General features: G+C 51.3%; 1 protein-coding gene across 5 annotated transcripts in view; it reads left to right on the top strand.

Annotated features, from left to right (window-relative positions):
* The first annotated feature begins 1,778 nt into the window (after window positions 1-1,778).
* The window catches only part of LOC133354231 (endophilin-A3-like), a 79,156-nt gene continuing 61,769 nt past the window's right edge, over window positions 1,779-19,165 (top strand). For 3 of the 5 annotated variants that reach the window (XM_061570915.1, XM_061570914.1, XM_061570913.1), the window contains exon 1: window positions 1,780-2,261. In XM_061570915.1, coding sequence (XP_061426899.1) covers window positions 2,217-2,261 — 45 coding nt within the window. In that variant the 5' untranslated portion in view covers window positions 1,780-2,216. Of the gene's footprint in view, window positions 2,262-19,165 lie in introns of all 5 variants that reach the window. The other 2 variants (XM_061570917.1, XR_009756552.1) reach the window with 2 other exon arrangements.

Genomic DNA, 19,165 nt, shown 5'->3' with positions numbered 1-19,165 from the left:
AGACCAAACCCGGATATGTTTCTGATTCAGCACTAGGTCTATCAAGACTGTAATCAAGTTCAACACAATACCGTAACCAGATGTCGGGGCAAATCAATTCATAATCCCTCGTTATACCTGGCAACCCCAGGCGTATAGATGAACGCGTGAATTAACCACTTGATATCATGCAAACTGTTACTTAGAAACTTTGTTTTGGCCCGGTGGTCGACACTAACGATAACGTGTGCCCAAGAGGACGTTCCCCGCGGAGATGGAGTGATTGCATCACTTTGCGTGCATGTGCTCTGTGGAATGTTTGCATCGCAGGATCGCGGGATGACGGCGGATCGGGAATAACGGCGCGTGGTGCAGGAAGGGCGCACTCACAAATACCACTCTGTCTGTTGTTGTTGTTTAACTTGCACCCTACTGGGATTTTTGCACACAGCGTTGGTGTACGGTGCTTTTTCTGGAATATTTTGCTGTCTTTTCCTGGATTTTATGTTTGCACATAGTCACATAGTCACTTTAAGATAGTAGTAGGTTTTTACCCTTTCAACTGGTACAAAAACTGACACCTTTATACAAGGCATCATGTTTGCAATAACCACAACACAAGCAGTCAAAATGCAAACAAATAGAAACAACTCTGATAATGATAATGATATGCACGGTCCTTGAAGTTGATTGGTCCACACCCGAGACAGCTTTTCTTAGAGCCTAGTCTCCATTGGTGTAGGACTAGATAACGCCTTTTGCAAACATGATGCCTTGTATAAAGGTGTCAGTTTTTGTACCAGTTGAAAGGGTAAAAACCTACTAATATATTTTGCCACTGATAAAGGTGGTCTCATAGTGTAAATTACTTTAAGATGTTTTCTTGTTCATGTTTTTGTCTTTTGTTTGTTGCGGTTGCACCCGATTCAAGAGCCGAATGGCTCACAGGGCTCTACCTAATAAATGAAACTGAAATGAAATTAAACTGAATGTCGACATCAGCGGTGTTTGTTCAGCACGCCTGACTGCTGACGAGTCCCAGAAGGGCAAAACCAGATTGTGGGTGCTTAAACAATCACCGCTGGTTAGCATAACTATGAAAGGTCAAAATGCAGATTTGGGCTCCAAAATAATTGATTTATTTTGTGGAAATATGAAACAGAGATTATTGATGCATTACCTAGAATAATACGAATAATTGTGGAGTGGCCGGCAAGAAATGAAATACATCTGAGAATGATCGTGTGACGTTGCTAGATGTATGTTAAACTTCTTTCGCACCGTACGTAGCCAACCGTGCCAATCGGAGGTGGGGGGGGAAGGACAACAAACAAAAAGGCCCCTTGTGTTTACATTGCCGGAACCGTGAGCAACATTGCGGGAGGCCTTTAACCACCAGCAGTTGATTGACTATGGCTGATGATGATAAAGTCTCGATGCATTCATAAGAAGTTTTTTTTTTTGGGGGGGGGGGGGGTTAGATCGCGTAAATAAATGTGTCGTTAAACCCGCCACCACCCGACACAGCCAACTAGTAGGGGTTGTCACGTGAACAGAGCACTCGATCTAACCCCCCAAAAAACCTCTATTATTGACGATATTGGTCGCAAATCCCTGGTGATTTCATTTAGTTATTTCTATTTTTTATTTATATTTTTTCACCTACGTGACTTTACCGAAAGAACCAACGAGTATGATTCCCTGCGTGTTAAAACCTAACTACGCGCCACTGCTGCTGCCACTGCCGCCGCACGTGTTGGTTTGTCGGGGTGACGTCACGCGGGGTGACGTCACGCGAGGGCTTCCCCGGCGCGGTGACGTCACGGCCAGGATCCGCGCCGCAGCGCTGAGCTCAGTCCTCCTCCTCTTCACCACCACCATCATCATCCTCCTCCTCGTCGTCGTCGCCAATTAGAACGATTACAAGCTGCAGTAGCAGCCTGCTCTCACGACGTGGTTGGCGGTGGTGGTGGTGGCGGTGGTGGTTGGCCGGGGCCCGTCCGTCCCGCGTGCTCCTTTCGTCTCCTCCGCCGCCGTCAACCGCCGCCGCTGCCGCTGTTGTTGCTGCTGTTGCCGCTGCTGTTGTTGCTGCTCTTGTTGCTGCTGTTGTTGCCGCCGCTGCTGTTGTCGCTGCTGTTGTTGCCGCTGCTGCTGTTGTCGCTGCTGTTGTTGCCGCTCTTGTTGCTGCTGTTGTTGTCGCTGTCGGCGTTGCGGGCTCGAGGTTCGAGGCTGGCGCCATGTCCGTGGCGGGGCTCAAGAAGCAGTTCCACAAGGCGAGCCAGGTGAGCACGCGGGGGGGGGTGTTGGGGGGCCCGGGGGGTGGTGTTGGGGGGCCCGGGGGGTAGTGTTGGGGGGCCCGGGGGGGGTGTTGGGGGGCCCGGGGGGGTGGTGTTGGGGGGCCCGGGGGTGGTGTTGGGGGGCCCGGGGGGGGGGTGTTGGGGGGCCCGGGGGGTGGTGTTGGGGGGCCCGGGGGGTAGTGTTGGGGGGCCCGGGGGGGGTGTTGGGGGGCCCGGGGGGGGTGGTGTTGGGGGGGCCCGGGGGTGGTGTTGGGGGGCCCGGGGGGGGGTGTTGGGGGGCCGGGGGGGGGTGTGGGGGGCACGGGGGGGTGGTGTTGGGGGGCCGGGGGGGTGGTGTTGGGGGGCCCGGGGGGTGGTGTTGGGGGCCCGGGGGGTGGTGTTGGGGGGCCCGGGGGGGTGTTGGGGGGCCCGGGGGGTGGTGTTGGGGGGCCCGGGGGGTGGTGTTGGGGGGCCCGGGGGGGTGTTGGGGGGCCCACCACCGAGATCTGGGGGGAGGGGAGATTGTGGAGGAGATGGATAATTATTGTTAATACACGCGGCGTATCGATGCACCGGAGTACTGGACTGAGATATGGAGACACGGGGGGAGAGACACATGGGGAGAGAGACACGGGGAGACACGGGGAGACATGGGGAGAGAGACACGGGGAGAGAGACACGGGGAGACACGGGGAGACATGGGGAGAGAGACATGGGGAGAGAGACGCGGGGAGAGAGACACGGGGAGACACGGGGAGAGAGACGCGGGGAGAGAGACGCGGGGAGAGAGACACGGGGAGAGCGAGACACGGGGAGAGAGACGCGGTGAGAGAGACACGGGGAGAGAGAGACGCCGGGAGACATGGGGAGAGAGACGCGGGGAGAGCGAGACGCAGGGAGAGAGACACGGGGAGAGAGACGCGGGGAGAGAGAGACCTGGAGACAGACACGGGCGTGCAGGAGACACGGGGGACAGACTGGGAGACAGTCACAGGGGGAGAGAGGGAGACGGGAGGGATTCAGAGACACGGATACTCTAAACAGGTTCACGTGGGGAGACGCGGGGACACGGGGATGTGGGGGCAGAGACAGCGACGTGAGAACACAGGGGTCATGGACACGGGGTCACAGAGACATGGGGACACGGGGTCACAGAGACACGGGGTCAGGCTATCGGTAACGCAGAGGAACAGACACACGGAGGCTCCGAGTCATGGGGACAGAGACGTTGACGCACGAAGACACTGGGTGGGGTATGGCTCGACAAAGAATGGGAACACGGAGACACACGGGGGCACGGAGACATACAGCAGCGATGTGGGGGGCACGGGGACAGATACAGCAGCGACGTGGGGGGCACGGAGACATACAGCAGCGATGTGGGGGGCACGGGGACAGACACCGTCGCCGTGTGGGGGGCACGGGTACAGACACAGCAGCCGTGTGGGGGGCACGGAGGGGCGGCAGAGACGCGACGAGGAGACGGTGGGATTCTGGTGACAGCAAACGCCGAATCACAGCCTCGCGATCACCATCATCATCATCACCACCCTCATCATCACCATCACCCTCATCACCATCATCATCACCACCCTAATCACCACCATCATCATCACCCTCATCACCATCACCACCCTCATCACCATCACCACCATCATCATCATCACCCTCATCACCATCATCACCCTCATCACCATCACCACCATCATCACCACCAGCATCACCACCATCATCATCACCACCATCACCCTCATCATCATCACCACCAGCATCACCACCAGCATCACCACCATCATCATCACCACCACCATCACCATCATCATCCTCATCACCACCATCATCACCACCATCATCACCATCACCCTCACCATCATCACCATCACCACCATCACCATCATCACCACCCTCATCACCATCATCACCACCATCATCACCCTCATCATCATCACCATCGCCACCACTGTCGCCACCATCACCCTCATCTTCATCATCACCCTCATTATCACCACCACCATCATCATCATCATCACCAACATCACCACCATCATCACCACCATCACCATCGTCGTCGTAGCGAGACACAGAGACATGGGGCCGTGACGACCCTGGGACGTGGTGGGGAGAGAGACGTGGGGACCCTGGGACTTGGTGTGGGGTGGCTGGGTGGGTGGGTGTGTGTGTGTGGGGTAGGTGGGTGTGTGTGTGTGTGTGGGGTAGGTGGGTGGGTGTGTGTGTGTGTGGGGTAGGTGGGTGGGTGTGTGTGTGTGTGGGGTAGGTGGGTGGGTGTGTGTGTGTGTGGGGTAGGTGGGTGGGTGTATGTGTGTGTGGGGTAGGTGGGTGGGGGTGTGTGTGGGGTAGGTGGGTGGGTGTGTGTGTGGGGTAGGTGGGTGTGTGTCGGGTAGGTGGGTGTGTGTGTGTGGGGTAGGTGGGTGTGTGTGTGGGGTGGGTAGGTGGGTGTGTGTGTGGGGTGGGTAGGTGGGTGTGTGTGTGGGGTAGGTGGGTGGGTGTGGGGTAGGTGGGTGTGTGTGTGTGTGGGGTAGGTGGGTGGGTGGGTGTGTGTGTGGGGTAGGTGGGTGTGTGTGTGTGGGGTAGGTGGGTGTGTGTGTGTGTGGGGTAGGTGGGTGTGTGTGTGTGTAGGGTGTGTGTGTGTAGGGTGGGGGTGTGTGTGTGTGTGGGGTAGGTGGGTGACGTGCAGGAACCACGATCAGCGGCGAGCGGTGAGACACTGGCAGATGTCGCAAACGGGTTTTGATTTTGATTCCTTACCCGTACCCGGCCGCACCCTACCCCCGTACCCGGCCGGGTACGGGTATCGAGTACCTGATTGCGACCTCTGGGATGAAGCCATGTTGCAGGCGCGGGTGGGTTGATTCTAGGAACTTGAATTGTGAGAAGAGACAAGACGTTGGGAAATGAGTGACAGACGGTTACTCACCAGTGACTCACGGCCTACCCGTACCCGGCTGGGTACGGGTAGCCGGGTATCGGGTAGGGTACGGGTATCGGGTACCCGGTTGCGACCTCTGGACACTGGGCGGTGGGTTGAGAGCAGCCACAGAAGCGAACACCGTTTGTGGAGGTGATGGTGTGTGGAGGTGATGGTGTTGTGGAGGTGATGGTGTGTGGAGGTGATGTGTGTGTGGGTGGTGGTGGTGGGGTGGTGGTGTGTGTGTGGTGGTGGTGGTGGTGTGTGTAGTGGTGGTGGGGTGGTGGTGTGTGTAGTGGTGGTGGGGTGGTGGTGTGTGTAGTGGTGGTGGGGTGGTGGTGTGTGTAGTGGTGGTGGGGTGGTGGTGTGTGTGGTGGTGTGTGGTGATGTGGTGGTGGTGGTGGTGTGTGGTGGTGGTGGTGTGTGGTGGTGGTGGTTGGGGAGTGGGGAGCGGTGGTGCAACGGTTAGCGCGCTGCGCTACGAACCTGGCGACCCGGGTTCGATTCCCGCTCACGGCCAACACCAGTGACGATTATCTGAACCGGTCCTGGGCCTCCCCCTAGGTCGACTCAGCCTCAAATGAGTACCTGGTGCGATGTGAAAACATCGCCGCTAGGGAGACAAAGGCGGCCGGGCGTGGTGTTGGCCACCCACCCCCTCGTGTACCGTTCCGGCCTTTTTAGGTGCTCGCTAACAGCACTTGCCGCTACAGTCTGTTAAGGCTATACGGGGGATCTTTGTATCTTTGTTGTTGTGGTGGTGGTAGTGGTGGTAGTGTGTGTGGTGTGTGTGGTGGTGGTGTGTGGTGGTCGTGGTGTGTGTGTGTTGGTCGCGTGTGGTGGTGATGGTGTGTGGAGGTGATGGTGTTGTGGAGGTGGTGGTGTGTGGAGGTGGTGGTGTTGTGTGGAGGTGATGTGTGTGTGTGGTGGTGGTGGTGGTGTGTGTGGTGGTGGTCTGTGGTTCTGGTGGGGTGTGGTGGTGTGTGGTGTGTGGTGATGGTGTGTGGGGAGCGGTAGTGTAGCGGTTAGCGCGCTGCACTACGAACCCGGCAGCCCGAGTTCGATTTCCGCTCACAGCCAATTCCAGTGACGATTATCTGAACCTGTCCTGGTCCTCCCACTAGGTATACTCAGCTTCAAATGAGTACCTGGTGCGAGTGAGGGTTGGTGGATCAACTCCCTCCCTCTGGACGTCAGTACAGCAAGTGTGGACCAATCTCCATCAGTCCCATCCGAGTTGCACCCCCCTCGCACGCTGCGTTGTTGTTATGGAGTTACACATTTTTTTTAAACCCGCTGCTATATAAGAGCCTTAAAATATGATTGTATATAGTCCCAAGTCTAGTGGTGCACGCGGTGGTGCAGGAGTGGTAACGAGAGGAGTTGATTGAAGGAGTTTAACGAGAGGGTATTTTTTTAGTCTTATCACGTGTGGATAAAACTTCAATTAGCGACAGATTTCTGAATTTTGATGGGCCACTCATCCACCGACATCCTCATCATCATCATCTTCGCTTTGGTTTGAAGGCAGCCATGATCGATCCACTGCTGGATGAAGGCTTCCTCAAGCCGTTGCTATCTCTCACGGTCTTGCAGTGAGTGTGGCGGCAGCAATCCCAACTAGCACCGGCTGATTTCATCACTCCGTCTCCACACTGGACGTCCTCTCGCCTCGTCGGCTCCCGTCATAGGAATGTGGAATTTACACGCTCGTGTCAGGGGCCTGCTGCTTCGACAGGGATGGAAACGGCTTGGAATGGATATTTTTGGGAATATCGGTTGTAATGAATACTAAATGAGACTACCGGACCGACGTAAATATCTTTTACACTTTGACTGGATGTTAGATGCGTAATGATTTGCTTCCATCCTTAATTCAATTGATAATGGCGATTGAAAAAAGATCGCCTATATAATCAAGACTCAATTCTCGGTGAATGCAGAACCTCTTAGCTTACCAGGGCTTAAATGACACAATTAAAGACAAAGATATCCCCCTGTGAAACCTTAACAGACTGTGTTGGTGTAAGTGCTGTTGACGAGAACCTATGAAGGCCGGCATGGCACACGAGGGTTGGGTGGCCAGCACCACCAGCTGCCTTTGTCTCCCTCGCGGCGATGTTTACACACCGCACCAGGTGCTCATTTAAGGCTTCGTGGACTTACGGGAGGCCCAGAACTGGTTCAGATAATCGGTTCAGATAATGGCTGTGAGCGCGAATCGAACTCGCGTCGCCTGGTTCGCAGGACGGCACGCGTGACCCAAGTGACAACGTCTCTCGCAGTCATCGGCCACTTGTGGCTCACCTTGGGGTCAAGGCATCGCCCACACTCTGGCCATCACCTCCCGCAGTCCTGCGATGCAACGAATCCCTCTCGCACCTGCACGTGAGCCGATCTCATCGCTCCATCTCCGCGGTGTTCGCTCCCCGTCCTGTTGTGCCCTCCGTTGGCTGCAATTCCATCGTCCTATCGACCACCGTCGTCGTCCGACGGCCTAGACGTGTCCGGCCTTAACACCACTTTACTCTCCGCACCAATCAATTGGATATATTATTTAACTTGCGTGTTTTCTTCCTGATACACGTCTTCCTCTTTCTGCCTCTCGATGTGATGATGATGATGATGATTCCCAGTGCCGTATTACACCTCTTCGTGCATCTTCGCCATGCGTATTAAGAGTTTCCAAATTTGTTCGTCAGTGTCCGTTTCTTCAGATCCATATGTCACAGCGGGTTTAATATGCAATTTAGCGATCCACTGCTGGATGAATGCCTCTCCACGTTTTATTGGCCATAGGAGTTGGTGAAGGGGGGTTTGGAGGGGGGGACTCAGGACTAGTTCAGATATCACCCTCCCCGATGTTATCCATAGCCAAGTTTATCGCACAGTGTGCGTTCCACTGCACCACCACTCCCCACAAACACGGCACGTGTACGTGTACGTACAGCCCTTTTGTCAGCCCCGCTGCTGCTTGACGGGCTTCCCCCAGTGGCGTTGTGGGTCATGGTGGGGGGTTATTTTGGCCATACTTCACCACCCTGGTCAGTGCGTGTTGGTGAAGGGGTGGGAACTTCGCAGCGTAAATCCCGGAACTTCCCCTCTGCTGCCGGTAGCCTAGCACCCGATACAACACGAATTCATCAACAACTCTTGCACACGTGCCGATGCACGACACGTAAACCATCATGATCGGTGCTCGCCAGTGAATCTGTGCGTCCGCTGCGTGCCTGTTTGACGCGCATCGGTGTCGTGCGACACACACACACACGTGTCACGCGACACACGTGTGTACCAGTGCGACGTGTAGCCAGCTGAGCCCCAGGTGTTGTCACCACCACCACCATCACACACCTTGGAGCTGCTCTACGAACGTGATTCAGTTTACTGTTTTCGTTGAGCATCGCGATGAATGACTGAATATTTATCCAATACACATTTAGTAATAGATGTTCAGCCCCCGACGAAGCTCTCAAGCACGCGGAGCGAAAAACATTGGACGTCATGGCCTCAACTGGCACGCGATAACCACCCCGAACTTGCCCTGGTGGGAGATAGGCCTCGGCAAGATAAGGTAAAAGTTAAAAGGTAAAAACAACGAGCCTATTTTACCCTACATTTTACCTTACCCCTTGGCATGTCGACACCTTTACCCTTTTACCCGGTAAAAAGGGTAAATTACCTTACCTTGCCGAGGCCTAGAGGGAGACGAGAGATAAGCGAGTGAGTTACCCACGCGGCGACTTCTACTGGCACGACTCGGCGGCCGCAACGATAGGCAGCCAAGCAACGTTCCAGTGGCGGTGGCAGAAGAGCAAGCACCTGTGGCTACATGCAAGAGGTGCTCGTAGCGGCGCGCGTGGGGTTGGTGGTTGCTTTTGGCTGCCTGCCGCTCGGCGTTTGAAGTGAAGCGCGCGCCTGCCACGGTTCGCATTCCATGGCGGGCGTTTGATGATTCTCGCGTGTCGGATGGCGTCGGGATGGCGTCGGGAATCTTCCGAGAGCAAGTCGTTGGGTGGAAGTGTAGCGTGCGTGGGTCGTGGTCGGGGCCGTGGTGGTGCAGCGGTGAGCGCGCTGCGCCACGAACCCGACAACACGGGGTTCGATTTCCGCTGGCGGTCAACGGCGAATGACGATAGTTTGAACCGGTCCTGGGCCCTCCCCCCTGGGTCGACTCAGCCTCAAATGAGTACCTGGTGCGGAGCGTCAACATCGCCGCTTGGGAGACAAAAGCGTCATGCTGGCCACCCACTGTGTGCCGTGCCGGCCTTCATGATAGCTCGCTTACAGCACTTGCTTCTACAGGCTGTTAAAGGCTGTACTGGGGATCTTTGTGGTGGTGCACGTCTGTAATGCAGCACTTTGAAGATGAGAGTTGTTGGATCGTGTCATCATCAGTAGCCATGCTCAGTCGACTGCTGGATGAAGGCCTCCTGCCACTGCCGCCAACCACCTCTCACCGTTCCCGTACCGATCCGCCTACCCCTAGGTTCGTGAAACTCTGCTGGGCTGCGGGGTGGCCAGGAGGTGGTAGTACAGCAAATAGGTTTGCGAACGTATTTGCGCACGCCACTTTTGGGTGCTACATGCGTGGAGGGTTTTCCCCAGGTAAGGTCCAAAGTTTTCGCCCCACAGCCAAAAGAAGGATTCGGCTATATAAGAATAGGTTTTACCCTTCCTGGCAATAAAACAGGTGTTAGATGCTAAAACACCAAGCAGAAATATTTTGCTCTGGTAGTATTTGCATTGATTGGTCCACACCAGAGACAGCTTATGATGTTGCTGCACACAACGATTCAGCTGTTGGCCTAATGTCCCAATTATAATGATCCTCCTGAATGTAGTCCTCAGACTTACTGTTCTCCCTATAAATAAATTACACTTATGATTAATATTGGGAGTATAACATTGTTGGCTAATCCCATAGCCCAAAGGCCTAATTTTAGTATAAAATAAATAAATAGATGTATTTTTACGATAATGGCACAGGCTGGAAACAAAACATAAATCCATCATCGCAATTATAACGCCACCGTATTACAGGACAATGCACAGTAAAGCAGGCTAACGTTTCAGGCAATTGTCCCTTCTTCAGGGTCGGAGAGTCGGTAGCATTTTTGAGTATTTGGAGAGGGCATTTTCCATTGTGGTACCTCTGACGCTGGGAAATTGGGGGGCAAGTGCTGTGGTGGACTTGTACGTTTTCTTTTCTAATGACTCTTCCTGACCTCCCTTGTGAAGCGATAAGAGTTCATAAAACCCCGCAGAGTGCTGAAGTACACTGTGGACCAAATGTCTTGTGACCCCCCAATTAATAAACCCGTAAAAAAAATCCTTTGCATATTCATTTCTGTTTTAAATAAACCTTCAAAAATATTAACTTTTTGAAAATTGAACGGGGGGATTACAAGACATCTGTAGCACCCTGTAGAGGATTCCAGATCATCATCGTGAGCCATGATCAATCCACGGCTGGATGATTGATCCAAGTTGTTTGCCGTTCCTCACGGCTCTGCTGTGTTAGCATTCTCCTAGAAGCCCGTACATGAGCTCATTTAACTGCTCCATCTCCTCGACGGATGTCCTTTCAGACGCGTTCCTTTCGTTGGCTATTATTTTAGATAATGAATGTAAATGTAAAAATATTATAAATTAGCTTATCGCCCTATGAGCCTTCAATAGTTAGGTTAACCAGCAGTGTTCTCTTTGAGGTGCGTGCTTATCTGGATCAGCTTCGACCTTCTGGGTCTCATCAGCAGTCAGCTGTGCCAAACGAATGTCGCTGGTTTACAAGATGTTGTTGGTGAGTGCACCCTCTCTACACACCATGGGTCGTCAGCACAAAAAAGCGCAATGTTGCATAAAAATCCTCGCCAAAATGCTGTATTGGTGCATTCCAGGCAATCAAATACTGCACTGTACATGCGTACGACGCGTACGTACATCCATTTTGTCAATCTACTGCTAGATGAGGGCTTTCCAAAGCTGTGTAGGTCACTGGGATTATATACGGCGCATACTATAGTTGGTCAGCGCAGGTTGCATAGCAATGCAGTTAAATAATGAATAGAGTACAACAATGGATTATTGTTCTCCCAGACTAGCCTCAACCATGTTGACCCATGGGTCTAAGATGCAGGTCATTTTCCACGTGGGGGGCAGGGAACGTTAGATGAGTTATTTGATGAAGAATTTAAAACAGTTCCTGCTTGGGTGGAATTAATATCACAGATGCGTGAGCTGCTCAGTGAGTCTTTGTGCCATAATAACTTGGAAACAGGGTTGGTGTTTACACGCAGAGATGGAGCCGTTTTGTGTGTTAAAATCAGAATGTTAATTTTTTTCTGGAGGAATCCCATGAGCTATATGAAGCTAATTTTTACAGATGTCCCGTAGGGGCGGGTAAGAACATTACAGCAACAAAAAATACAAAAACACGATAGGAGCGCAAAGTACAAGAAAGGTGAACAAATCACTCAAACACATACAAATACAACACTATAAACCATCCCCCATTCTGCCAGACAAAGCCCACTGAGGTATTAACTTAGTTTTCAGAAGCGACCTGGCCACAAATTATCGCTCAACAAAATGGCCCATCATTTGGATATTTATAGCACCAAAATAATCTAAATAATCTCAATGTATGTTGATTCTAATTGTGGAGGGAAAAACCGGGGGACCCAGAGAGAAAATCCACGCGACCACAGAGAGAGCAACACCACAAACTCCAAATCTACAGCAGCAGGCGTCAGGGTCAGGGTCGAACCCACGACCCCCTGCGTACCAAGACACCCACGTGCAGGACTTCAAGGAACCTTTGATTGCAGTCGAGCAAAGGAGGGATGCCGAGCTGTCCGCGAGGGTTTGCGAATGCGCTCGCTGCGTGCTGGCTCGGTTGCTCCTGGAGCCCCTGGGGTGTCTGCCGTACGGAATTTAAAAAAAATCGATCGACACCACGGAAAATTCGCGCACGAAGCAACTATTCATCCTTGTCCTGCCAGATGAAACTTCCAGCAAATCCGCTATCAATCTAGGGTTCGTGATCAAATATGCTTAATATTCTCATTTACATTTCTTGTTATATTTCCTGCCCCGGGTTGATCTGCTCTGTGATATTGGGGTCTTGTCATGAGACCAAGCATCCATTTGGATATGTGGCAGAGCTGAGTGCACTGTGTTAGACAACCGCCCACGGAAACGGATATCAAAGAGCTGCCTATGAGATCCCCTCAAAGTGACGTTAGTAGGGGAGAGTGCTCTCCCAGCCACCCTGCCACGTGAGAGTAATTTTTACAGCAAAACCATTTTAAATTCTCACAGCTGCAATTTAGCAGGGTTAAGTGCCGAACAATCTTGAAGGTGATGATTTTTTTTGTGCAGTCATTGATGATTGGAGTATGACCATCAAATCACTACGCTTTAAAACCCTGTATTGTCACAACCCATTCTATGCGAGTCTGTGGGTCTTTATGCGGGTCTATGGGTCTCTATGTGAGTCTATGTTTTTCTATGTAAGTCTTATTGGTCTATGTGAGTCAGTGGTGACTGAGCTGAGACTTGTAAACTCACTTCGCTTGAGAACCCGTTTTAATCACACCCCAGTTTACGTGAATCTGCGGGTCTCTATGTAAGTCTATGTTTCTCGATGTAAGTCTTATGGCCTACTTGAGCCAGTGGTTACCGAGACCAGAAACCCGCTACGCTTGAAAACGTGGCGTAGTAGTCACAGGCAGCTACCAGAGTTAGAAACGCAGGATCTCAGCCGTGCCGACTCAGCGTTGCGCCAGGCACCTCAATTAGGCTTCATTTTAAGAGATGTAAATTCATCCGCCTGAAAACCTCCATTGATTTTTCCTAAGAACACTTTTGCCAAGGAATGGCATTCTCAGCAGTTGAGTTCTGAGCTTAAGTTAATTGAGCCTTCTCACAGCAACTGCAATACGGTGTGGTGATTAAAACATGTTCCTTCACTGTGGCCATCTGAAAGTGATTGCAGCATTGCATTAGTTCCTAGCGCTGCAAGCTGTCTTGCTAGTAGTGGAGTCACTTGGTGGTCGCTCATTCCCTGCTGCTCGGACTCGAGACTTTATCTCAGCTGGTAAGGCCCCATTGAGCTGGGCAGTTCGTCTGCTGGGGCGATCGCAGCCCAAGACCGTCGGTAGTGGCGGTAGTTGCAGAGACAACTCGGGCTGGGAATGTGCAAACTCACCGGAGCAAAAACAACAACAAATTATTTACAAACGGAACCCCGGATAAACAACGAACGGGGTCTCGCATGCTAATCACAGACGCGTGTAAATAAACCGCATGCAAAGCCTCCGACGTAACGGAGCTCGGGGTAGAGCGCTCGCAATTGTGGCGGAGGTAATCTCGCAGCATGGCCACGATCGCAGCGTGCCAAACGAGGTAGACCTGGAACATTGAGAGAGTGTTGCGGACCCCTTGTTGTTGGAGTTGTGTGCCCTCGGCTCTCTGTACTACTTACTCACTGCCCAAGGTCACGTCTTTGACCTTCCTGTTCTCTGCCCTGCTGCCAAAAGCAGTCTCCCAACTACAATCCCATTGGCGTTTAACTTTTAAAAATCTAGATACGTGTCAACACCTTTGTGTTGTCACCGTGATGCACACATCCCACGTTTTGTGGCTGCGTCTTGGGATGCAGTTGCATGTAGATGCTGTGCAAAAATACGCAAAGTATTCATATTCTTGGTTCTTTCGGTAAGTCACATAGAAGGGAAATAATAAAATAATACAAATATAAAACAATGAAAATTCTCACGACGTTTCGAATGCAACACAAGCAATCATCATCAGGTGTGAACTTCACAACAAGGGGTTCGACTTTCTTCAAATTTTCTTGCTGTGGATTTCACATCTGATGATGATTGCTTGTGTTGCAGTCGAAACGTCGTGAGAATTTTCATTGTTTGATATTTTTATTATTTTATTATTTCCCTTCTACGTGACTTTACCGAAAGAACCAAGCATATGAATCCCTGCAGTCACGAAAGCTTTAAATCAAAACGAAAAGTGTTGTTTGTATGTAAGTCGCGCACCGTATGTAGTCAACAATGATAATCGGAGTTGCGTGAATCATTGTGATGATTCACCTCGGATCCCCACTATCCGATAAATCTCTGCGATTCAGGGGCGTCAACTTTGTTAGAGAAATTATTGTTTATTTAATGATTTGTCTTCTCGTTTGTATCGTTTCTTGTTTTTTCTCACGTAATTTTTGTTCTGTTTTGTTCTCTCTATTAGACTAAATTCAACATTGGCATATAACTCTTTGGTTCTTTCGGTAAAGTCACGTTGAATGAAATGAAATGAAATAATAATTTCTAAAGTCACGTACAATGAAATGAAATAATAATTTCTTTACCGAAAGAACCAACGAGTAATTCCTGCAGTCACGAAAGCTTTTAATCTAATTGGGATATAATTTGCGCAAGTCGACAAACGTAAGTTCTTACGTGCGTGATTCGACGAGCGAAAGCGAGCCTAAGAAATCGTTATTAATCGTTAAATTAACTCGTCATCGTGAAGACTTTTTGGCATTGCGGTCACAAAGTACCATCGTGGAGATCGTGAATTTGAGTAAAGTCCGAAGTTAAATGCTTGATAACCTGTGTATAAACACAAGATTTGGCGCTTTCTTGATTACCTTTCAAAAATGCCATAAGTCACACGCTGAAAGTACAAATCTGTCTTTTTCAGTCCATGGACATGGAGTGGTTGGCAGTGCCACGGCAGCTGTGTGGAGGGGGGGGTTGGAGGCACGAGGGGAGGGGGAGAAGGGGAGGTGAGGGGTCATCGCGCTGTCCCAATGCAAACCGGGAACCCATATTTCAAATATTTTTACATTTATTGTTTCCAAATCGATTTGAAATGCCAAAAACAAACCCCAGATATTGACAAAATAAGCCACTTGAATAACCACCCCGCCCCCCCCCCCCAGTGAATTATAAATCTTTCCCCACAAAGTTAAACTCGTAGCCTCAATCATCACTTTTAGACACCTTTTACCCTGGCGTGGCTATCGTGGACATTGTGCCACCCCACCCAGCAGGCGCGACACGCATCATTAGACACGACCAGCAGAGGTGTTGGGAAGTCAATTTGCTCGTCTGTCATCTCCCTGCCCCGACGCTGCGACTTGAGCGCGTGCCACGTGCTCAAGTCGTCGGACCCCGTAATGTCCGATGACGTGGCCGGGTTCCTATCGCACATTGTTTAACCCGGTAAAGTCACGTAGGTAAAAACATTTAAATTAATAAAAGTAAAATAAAAATAAAATAAAAATCACGACGTTTTGGAGGCAACACAAGCTTCCTGTGTTGCCTCCGAAACGTCGTGATTTTTTATTTTATTTTTATTAATTTTAATTTTTTTACCTACGTGACTTTACCGAAAAAACCTAAGAATATGAATCCTTGCAGTCACGAAAGCTTCAAATTTAGAATTGTTTAACCCCTTACAGAGCTCGCCGCAGCCCCGTCACGCCACGTGGGGCTGTTCGCTCTTACGGTGGGGGGAGGGGTTAAATGTGGCGGTGGCGAATGGCTCGCTCGGCATGTACGCTGGGATTGCGCCAATTAATATCGCAGGGTTTTAATTTGCTCAAATTAAAGCCTGGAACAACACAGATTCCCAAGTTTCCATGACGACCGGGCAACCGCCTCGCGTTGCTCGTTAAGTTTTGCAGGCCAGAGACGGACTGGTTTGGACGAGAGAGCGAGAGAGAGAGAGAGAGTCCGGTTGGGAACGTGAGTCTCCCCTGCTCGCTCACCCGACAAACGGGAGTAGAGCGCAACTCCCATCAGGTGGAACCGAGATGGTGGTGGAAATTCCACGTTCCCATGGCGGACCAGCAGTCTGTCCCATCACCCGACCACTGCTCGTTTTCCACATAAGTGGTACTTATTTTATTGATTTTCTTGGTTTTTTCGGTAAAGTCACGTAGAAGGGAAATAATAAAATAATTAAATTATTTGAAAAAAACACTTTTCTTTTTTTATTTTATTATTTCCCTTCTACGTGACTTTACCGAAAGAACCAAGAAGATGAATCCCTGCAGTCACGAAAGTTTTAAATCGAAATTTATTTTATTGACTTTGGAGGGATGAAATTTCACGTTTCCCACCCTGATCGGGTCTTGAATTTGCAACCTTCCCGCCTCGTGGAAGTGCGGACTGTGTTTAGTCCGCAAGGACCATGAGTGGAGATTCCTCAGAGAAAAATTGTAGTAAAGCGATGTCAGTGGCAACCATTAAACCGCTCTTAATTCATAATTCGTGCGAGTTGAACATCCACCGGTGGCGTTTTTAGATGGCCTGCGGAAGGCAGTTCATCAAGTAGACCATTGACCTCGTGTGGCTATTTTGAGCGTCACGCTTCGTGACCGAGCACTCCGCTTGTCCCACGAATACCAAAACTCCTCCCACAAGAATCGGCGCGAGGCCGTTCCGAAAAAACAAACGACACCTTGGCGAGTCGAGGAGTTTACTCTCGTTACGTTAGCAGGGCAGCCGAGTGGTGGCGCATCGGTAAGCGCATTGCTGCTCCGCTCGTCGGTGACGAGTGATGTCCGGACCGGGCCCCATCTCCGTCTTCGCCCACCCACGCTGGGCCAGCAGCATCGGTAGGCCATGCAGATTGGTCAAGCGATCGACGCGGTCGACGCGGCCTCCATCCAGCAATGGATTGATTGACTCACTTTGGTCTCAGGTCCCTTCTCTCCCCTTTGCCAGGGTTCCCGAGACCCCTCTTACCTGAGTCCCAGATCCCATTGATCCCCTTCACCCAGGCTCCTCCCCCTCCACCAGGATCCCCTTTACCTTGGTCCCAGATCCCCTTGGTCACCCCCAAGCAGGTCCCCCATGACTTGGGCCACCTGGTTGCTTTGCCGCGCAGGCGGGGGGCCGCGTGGTCGTGCCGAGCTCGGTAGACCTCGGACTACGAGCCGCCCTCCCGCAAAGCCGCTCGGCACGCAACACCCACGCGTTGTACCGGCCGGTGAGCGGCCGCTCGGTCAGTTCGACCCCCCCCACGGCGGCTTGGCTCGCGGCCAGTGTGAAATGCGGCGTTTTCTGCGCTTTATGATTTGACACCTCGGCCGCGAAAGTGGCTAAGTCAGGGAATTGCGATTCCATGGCCAGTCCCATCGGTCGTCGGCCATCACCCCCCCCTTCCCCTAGGCGCGATGCCCTCATGGTCTCGAGGTGCCATACAATTGCCTCAATAGTCAACGTGATGATGATGACGATGCAGCTTTTTATTCTCGGTCAAATTTGTATTTCACGGAGCGAGTCTGGTGCCACGGTGGCGAGATGTTAACTACCTCGCCTGATGTACAGGAGGTCGTGGGTTCAGTCGTGACCCAGACGCCTGTATATTTGGAGTTTGCATCTTTTCTCCCCGTGGTCGCGTGGATTTTTTATCGGGTCCTCTGGTTTCCCCCCCCCCCACATTTAGAAACATGCGTTTAGAGTACTGTACTTGGCTGCTATAAATGTCCACATGATAAGGCACTTTATTGAGCTATCATTTGTGGCCAGGTCACTTCTGAAAAAGAGATATATAGCTCACTAGACCTTACCTAGTAATACAAATAGTTTAGTTTATAGTTTTAGCTGATTTTCAAACAGGAACGTGATTTTTTTTTGCAATTTTCAAAAAATAATAAGAACACTCGTTAACAAGGGTCAGTCGTTCACAGGGCAGAGGGGAAAGCGGAAGGTTTTGAGCCTGGACTTCAACAGAGAAAATGTTGTGACAGTTCCGAACTGGTGGTGAATTCCAGAGGGGGCAGCAGCGGAGACGATGCCCTCTCATTGGCCGGAGCTGGGTTTTTACGCGAGGCCTTGGTTGCACACACGCAGTCATTACGACGAGACGTTCGTTTCACGCAAAATGATTTTGTCGTGGGTCTGCAGTGACCGCGTTATGGCAGACGGGCGTGCGTTGTGGTCCGACCGGAATTAATATCCACGAGGTTATTTATCCGTTTGGCACGGTGCCAGGCGGGATGTGCGTATGTGCTGTTGACCTTCTTTCACACCGTACGTAGCCAACCGTGCTAATCGGAAGTGCGGGGGAAGGACAAGAAACTAAACGCATTGCAACAAGCGGTTCTAAATAAATTAGTTTGCGCATCGCGCACCACGTCATAGTTGCCGGGCAGCGATGTGAACGCGAGTGTCGTCAACGCCGCCGTCACCATCGGCGTGTCATCGACATAGCCGCCACCATCGCCGTTTCATTCGTGAACGTTGCGCGAAGGATGGTTTACAGCCGAGCGATCCGTCGTTCGAGTTGTTTTACTGCTCGACAATTCACGTCGCGTTTGATCGTTCAGATTGACCGTGGCTTGCTGCCTAGTCAACCATTGATGTTCAGGCCAAGTTTTCAACAATAACTTGTGAACTGAGGCCTTACAGTGTGCCTTCATGCTTGTAGAGTAGGAGTGTCAAGATTTGGTGAACTCACATTTGCTCACCTGCTTGTGCACCTTTCCACTTGTTCGCTCGCTCTCCGGCTCACCCTCACACTCACCCTTTCACTCATCCGCACATTTACCGACTCACCTGCTCATTCACTTGCTCACTAACTCGCTGGCTTACTCGGTCACCCACTCATTCACTCGCACATTCACTCACCACCCACTCACCCATTCACCTCCTCACCCACTCGCACAATCACTTGTGCTCAATTCCTGACTCACTCAGCTGCTCATTTGCTCAATGACCGACTCGCTCGCTCACTCAGGATAACCTATGTCATGTGTATATAGTATGAGATAATGCGTGTCCTAGAGTTCATGTACGCAGTCATTTGCGTAGTCGTTTCTGTGTCACCGGTAAATCATTCAACAGGTCGCAAAAGGGTTGTGAGATTCTTTATATGTGGAAATGAAAATCGGTGTTTGTCACGCGGAAAGTCGCCATATAGCTTGTGTTGATATTACAATAACATATCACGG

Source organism: Lethenteron reissneri, chromosome 46 (genome assembly GCF_015708825.2).
Source record: "Lethenteron reissneri isolate LAM-NWPU_2019-01 chromosome 46, ASM1570882v1, whole genome shotgun sequence".
Classification (NCBI taxonomy): Eukaryota; Metazoa; Chordata; class Hyperoartia; order Petromyzontiformes; family Petromyzontidae; genus Lethenteron; species Lethenteron reissneri.
The sequence above is the reverse complement of the archived record's forward strand: the minus strand, read 5'-3'. Positions and strand labels throughout refer to the sequence as shown.